Below are 6,743 nucleotides of genomic sequence, written 5' to 3'. Positions count from 1 at the left end.
TTCAGGCTCATGTCAAACGTTCCAGCGAAATACATATTACCACACAAAATGACACAACGCAACGCAATACAATAATTTTCGTCTGCTTCAGGCTCACGTCAAACGTTCCAGCGGCAAAGGTGGTGCGGCTCCCGTCATGAGACCCATGTCTGCGGCCAGTGGTCAGTTCAGCCATACATCTAGTTTTGTTGATTTGAGTTGTTGATTTTTTTTTGTATGTGTACCCCATTATCAAAGGAGGCACTGTGACCGAATCGGTTAGGTGTTGGACTCATGATCCAGTGTTCGCCAGTGACCAGTGTTGGAGGCCTCGTTGCGGCATGGTGTTGCGTCCTTCGGAAAGGCTTATCACTGCAATTTTTCCTCACTCCACCCAGTAGTCAATTGGCACCTGATTTTAGTTGGGGAAGGCAAAAATTACGGAAGGTTCAAGGTTCAAAATCATTTTTAATCTGAGAAACCCTATTTGGGTGCATGGAGGCACAAGGGAAAAACAGGCCCACATCCTCGAGACATGCATGAAGAAGAAGAGAGAGAAAATTAAAAAAAATAAAAAAGGGGAGGGAGGGGGCTCACACAGTGGAACCCTAGGAAAAGAAAACCTGCAGGGCCCACATGCACAAACGCAAATAAACAAATAAACAATCAGCAATTCAATATAAGGAGAAACAAAACAAAACAAAAAAAACACACACATAGGAAGGAGAGGATTTGGCTCCACCTTCCTATGCTGAGCTTCAGACACAGTGGATGTGCATTCGCTGCTCTGATGGGACTGTTCATTTTTTTGGAATTTTTTTTTTTTTATATATATCTGCACCATTTCAGTTGCATTGATTGCTGTTGCTGCTCTCCATGGGTCCACCCCCATACACAGTCACAGAATCGGCAGCAGTTCAGCCGTATTTTCGACGGGCGCAATAGCCGAGTGGTTAAAGCGTTGGACTGTCAATCTGAGGGTCCCGGGTTCGAATCACAGTGACGGCGCCTGGTGGGTAAAGGGTGGAGATTTTTATGATCTCTCAGGTCAACATATGTGCAGACCTGCTAGTGCCTGAACCCCCTTCTTGTGTATATGCAAGCAGAAGATCAAATACGCATGTGAAAGATCCTGTAATCCATGTCAGCGTTCGGTGGGTTATGGAAACAAGAACATACCCGGCATGCACACCTCCGAAACGGAGTATGGCTGCCTACATGGCGGGGTAAAAACGGTCATACATGTAAAAGCCCACTCGTGTGCATACGAGTGAACGCAGAAGAAGGAGAAGAAGCCATATTTTGTTGACTGCCACCCTCCCCCTTCCTGAAGGATAGTGTCTTTTGGGTTCAATTTGTCAGTGTTATATATTTTTTGTAAAGAACTTTGAGATGTTGAAAAAAGCAGTGTATGAATGTACAATTGTGGTTGTCATTCTTCTTGTTCTTCCTATTCCTCCTCCTCGTCTTCTTCTTTTTCTTCTTCTTCTTCTTTTCCTCCTCCGTTGTTATTACTATTGTTATCATCATCATCTTTATCTTCTTCATCATCAACATTATGATTTGTACTATTATTATTATTATTATTATTATTATTATCCTTATTGCAGTACTGAGTGTCAAACAGATTGACATGCAGCTAAAGACGTCTGTCTCCGAACAGGAGTCATTGCACAAGTCCATTGCTGACAGGTACTGTCCATATATCTGCCTGTCTGTCTCTCTTTTTGTTTGTTTGTTTGTTTGTTTTGTTTTTTGTTTGTTTTTGCTGTTGACCTCATTAGGTTGTGTTTGGGTCTGGCACTGGTCCTAGCTTGCTACTATGAGGACAAAATTACGACTGTAAGCAAACAGAGTAGCTTGCTGGCAGCTCTATCTGCAGCTGCTGAGCAGATTCAGTTTTAAAGAGGCGTGAAGGTCTGCTGACTGATGTATATATGCTCCACAATATCGGCTGTGAATAAAAACAAAAAAATTCAACAAAACAACAACAAAAACAACAAAAATCGCAGATGTCAGATCTTTGCACCCATTACGCTGATCAGGCCTTGAGATTACCAGAATTAAGACAGCTTTGGGAAATTAGATAGGTTAGATCAGGTGTGTTATTTAATTTTTTGTTGTGGTTTTTGAGTTATTGTTGTTGTTTTTTTTCTTCTTTTGGTTGTTGTGGCCGCTTGGTTGAGATGCTTGTCTGCCACTACATTGTCTGTTAGGGTATGGGTTTGATCCCAGCTCGCCCCCTTTTCTTCCAAGTTTGACTGGAAAAATAGATATCAGTGAGGGAGTGTCTAGTCATTCAGATGAAACGATAAACTGAAGTCCTGTGTGCAGCACGCACTTAGCGTACTGAAAAAGAGCCCAGTGGCAACAACAGTAACAACAACTCTCTTTCTTTCTTTCACTCTCTCTCTCTTTCTCTCTCTTAATATATATATATATATATATATATATATATATATATATATATATATATATATATAGATAGATAGATAGATAGATAGATATATATATATATATATCCATCTCTCTCTCTCTTAGAGATAGCTATGGATATATTTTTATACATTGATACAGATGCGAATTTCTGGATTTGTATACAAGTATATATGTATGACTACGTGCAGGTTTGCCTCGCTGAAGACAGTGTTTGATTCGCTGCCCGTGAAGCCTCCCTCCTCAGTGGCGGGGGCGGGGGCGGTGTCGTCGTCGTCGTCGTCCTCTCAGGCAGCGCCCCCATCTCCTCTGCCCCCGGACTCATTCCCCTCTCCCGCCCCCTCCCCCTCCGTCCCCACGGCAGCCGCGCCCCAGTCTAGTCGCTGCAGCAGGTAGGCATGGGATGAGTGAAGGACTTAAAAAGAAGTTCATGTATTGTATAGAAAGATGGATTGAGAGATAGATAGAGAGGCAGATACGTAGAGAGAGAGAGAGAGATGCAGACAGACAGACAGACATAGATCGGCAGACATATGGGTAGGTAATAAGATATACAGGCAGACAGACTGACTGACTGACTGAGGGATCTGCTTCTGTGTATTTTTAAACAGGCAGCGCGGACAGTGTGTCAAATTTACAAAATGCGTTAAGGTGGGAAGAAGGAATCACTGATAAATGTAGAGTGTATTATTGTATTTTGTTGTATATTTTATTGCATTATTTTGCATTGTATCATGTTGTATTTCATTGCATTGTAATGTATTGTACAATATTGTATTAAGTTTTTTTTATCACAACAAATTTCTCTGTGTGAAATGCAGGCTGCTGTCCTCAGGGAGAGGAAAATATGAAAATTAATACTACAATAAAATGACGACTATCAGCAGTTTGTGTTATGCGACATTAAACAAGAAATTTCATTTTCCTCCTTCCAGTACAACTTATTTATAAATAAACAAGGAAAAGAAGACTATGAAATGGCTGATTCTCTATAATCATAATTATGTAAGTCATCTGACATTTTTCACATTCACACACATGCACGCACTTACTCATGCATACACACACACATATCTGTCTGTCTGTCTATCTGTCTATCTTTCTTTCTCTCTGTCTGTCTATCTATAGATGTATAGTCTCTCTCACTCTCTCTTTCTCTCTCACTCTATCTCTATCTTTCACACACACACACACACACACACACACACACACATGCGCATGCGTGCGCACTCTCTCTCTCTCTCTCTCTCTCTCTCTCTCTCTCTCTCTCTCTCTCTCTCTCTCTGTCTCTTCCTCTCTCTTCTCAAATCTGTTTTCTCTTTTCCCTGTGTTAAGTGTTCCCGAGTGTGCGATGTGTGACAATCAGGGGGAACATGAAAAACACCCAACATGCAAATACACTATCTTCAAGAATGGAGCAACATGTCTATCTAATATATATATATATATATATATATATATATATATATATATATATATATATGTTGTTGGGGTTTTCAAACCTGTATCGGAAAAAAAATAAGGAGAACAAAAAGATAGAAAAGGAATAATGGAAAAAAAAGAGAAAAGGCCGCAAATGGGTTGTGTCCATTTTGTGTTCTGACATACATTTACTTTTCTTCACATTGGGCCATGAATTTTACAACAGGTACCAGCTGTTATAGTTTCAGATGTTTGAATGAATCATCCATCCCTTAAGTCCCTTATCCCTCACTCTCCCATCTACCAGTCCCTCTGCATCCATAATGAACATAATGTCTTCTTACCAGAACATGACAAAATGAAACACAACAAAATAGAAAAGGATTTTCATGTAAGTGAATGCTCCAGGGAGTAATTGCTAATGTCTGACTGCCGGAAAGAAATCTCTGTTTTGTTTTTGTTTTTTTGTTTTTTTTGGGGGGTTGGATTTTTTTCTCTCCAATTTTCTTTATTCTTTCCTTCTTTATTTTGTTTTGGTGTTTTTTCTTTGCAGGAGAAATCGCATACGCGCGGCCCAGGCATTTGCTGCAACAGTTCCAGACGAGGACAATGATGGGTGACTGGTGACAGGGGGTGTGTGTCTGTGTGAGTGTTTGGTGAGTAAGTTGCAATGGAATTGTACAGACTTCCTTCTTCATCATCAATATGTAAAAATGATAATACTAATGATAAACTTGCTGTGTTTTCATTGAATAATTGCCACTGTGGATGCGGAATAGCTATGTGATCATTAAGTAATTGCTAATGTGCTGTTTAAGGGGGTTAAGTTTTGATCCATTGTCACTGAAAAATGCACATGGTGTCTTTTTCTTATCTTTTTGTAATACTTCATATTCTGGTAATAATGTTTTCTGTGTGTGTGTGTGTGTTTGTTTGTGCGTGTGTTTGTACGTGTGTGTGTGTGTGTGTGTGTGTGTGTGTGTGTGTGTGTGTGTGAATTTCTTTCCAGAAAGACGGTACGAAGATTTTTGGCCTCGGTATTATTTGATTTCTTACAGCAGCGTCAAATTTGTATCCACCATTTTCAGTTGAAATTGTCTGATAAGGTCTTTGCATACTTGCATGCACACACATGCATAAGCATACACGCACAAGCATACGCACACACACACACACAGAAAGCAATCACACATATGTGTACTGTGTATGCATACAGATGCTGCTTTTTTTCTTACTTCGGAAAACATAACTGGTGTGCCTTTTTCATGGATGTACAATGCAGTCAAAATTCTGTGACTTGTATGAAATTACATTTGTGGGTGTTCTTTGTTTGCGTGTTGTTGTTGTTGTGGTGGTTGTTGTTTGTCGTAGGGTTTTTTTTTGTTGTTGTTTTTGTTGTTGTTGTTTTTGTTGTTGTTTTTGTGTGTGTGTGTGTGTGTGTGTGTGTTGTTTTTGTGTTTTTTGGCTTGTTTGTTGTTGTTGTTGTGTTGTTGTTGTTTAGGTGGGGTGGCTGTGGAGGATGGAGGGTGCATTGGTAATAAAGTGGGGATAGAGGGGGTGGGCAGCAAGCAGGGTGAAAGGTTGAAGGTGGGGACAGTGGCACCTGTTTGTTTCTGGTATATATAAATTGATTTGTGTCATTTCACACAGAATTTTTTTTTTCTTTTCTTTTTTCATTTGTGAATTTGGCAACACTTGTATTTGCATCTTGAAAAGAAAGCAAAAAGTTTATGTTTATATGTTTACTGAATTACTTTTTTCTATTTAAAAAAAAAAAAAAAAAAAAATTAGATACACAAGATGAAGATTGTAATGAAACAGGCATTCCATTTTTTCACTGGGGAAGGTTTTGTTCAGTTTGACCATGACTATGTACTTCACAGGAAACAATATTATTTGTCAAGCGATCCTTGGTCTGTATGCCTTAGCTGAGTTTGTGTCTTGTGTATACAATGAGATTTATGTGGTTTGTGGTGTACATTGCAGTATTTTGGAGGACCTTTACTGTGAACGGTACTTTTCTATGAAACTGTCTGTGTCTGCGTGTGTGCATGTGTGTGTGTGTGTGTCTGCGCGTGCATGCATGTGTGTGTGTATGTGTGTGTGTGTGTGTGTGTGTGCGTGTGATTTACATGTTTTATGATTCCATGCACACTTCTTTCTGTGATAACGTTTGCAGCTCAGCAGATATTCCTTTTTAACACTTGCCAATATTACGGTACACTGCAAAAGCATGTTTAAGAGGATGTCACTTGAATGTCTAATTAAATAAACATTTTCTGTGAATCATTTGTATCGTAATACACTGATTATTACCCTAGGTCTTAAGTTGTTTTATGCGATTTTTACCATTAAAAAAAGAAAATATTACACTATGTATGTGTACGTGCATGTTGTTGTGTTTGTATACACATGTGCGCATGTGTGGCGCGTGTGTGTTCAGGTATATGTGTGTCTGCTTGCTTGTGTCTTGAGAGTGTTTGTCTGTGTGTGTGTGTGTGTGTGTGTGTGTGTGTGTGTGTGTGTGTGTGTGTGTGTGTGTGTAGCTGAAAAGGCAGAACCTCCATGATCGTAGTTTCAGCCAACTACACACCATATTATGAGGCTGTCTCAGACGATCGTTTCGATGTGTGCGCGTGTGTGTGCGCTCGCGCTCGTGCGTGTGTGTGTTTGTGCTGGCACGCGTTAGAGAGAGAGAGAAATTAAAGCGGGGATGCGTGACTTGTGTGCGTGTACGCAGAGACTGAGTGAGTGAGAGTGGAAAAGACGGAGGAGAATGGGAGGTGCGGGATGATCCGTCATGTGATCGTTTATGTATTTTCATTGTACGCGCGCGAGTGTGTGCCTTTGTGTGTGTGTGTATGTGTGTGTCTGGCACATGCCAGGATGCTTGTCTATCGCCATCT

General features: G+C 40.3%; 1 protein-coding gene across 2 annotated transcripts in view; it reads left to right on the top strand.

Annotated features, from left to right (window-relative positions):
• Positions 1-5,225, top strand: part of LOC143291891 (uncharacterized) — a 22,114-nt gene extending 16,889 nt beyond the window's left edge. Inside the window, exons 12-16 of one of the 2 annotated variants that reach the window (XM_076602027.1) lie at positions 92-161; positions 1,590-1,671; positions 2,607-2,807; positions 4,391-4,493; positions 4,851-5,225. In XM_076602027.1, the coding sequence (XP_076458142.1) occupies positions 92-161; positions 1,590-1,671; positions 2,607-2,807; positions 4,391-4,457 (420 nt within the window). In that variant the 3' untranslated portion in view covers positions 4,458-4,493; positions 4,851-5,225. Of the gene's footprint in view, positions 1-91; positions 162-1,589; positions 1,672-2,606; positions 2,808-4,390; positions 4,494-4,846 lie in introns of both variants that reach the window. The other variant, XM_076602026.1, reaches the window with a different exon arrangement.
• Positions 5,226-6,743: the final 1,518 nt, after the last annotated feature.

The sequence above is a fragment of the Babylonia areolata genome, chromosome 18 (assembly GCF_041734735.1).
Source record: "Babylonia areolata isolate BAREFJ2019XMU chromosome 18, ASM4173473v1, whole genome shotgun sequence".
NCBI classification, from domain to species: Eukaryota; Metazoa; Mollusca; class Gastropoda; order Neogastropoda; family Buccinidae; genus Babylonia; species Babylonia areolata.
The sequence above is the reverse complement of the archived record's forward strand: the minus strand, read 5'-3'. Positions and strand labels throughout refer to the sequence as shown.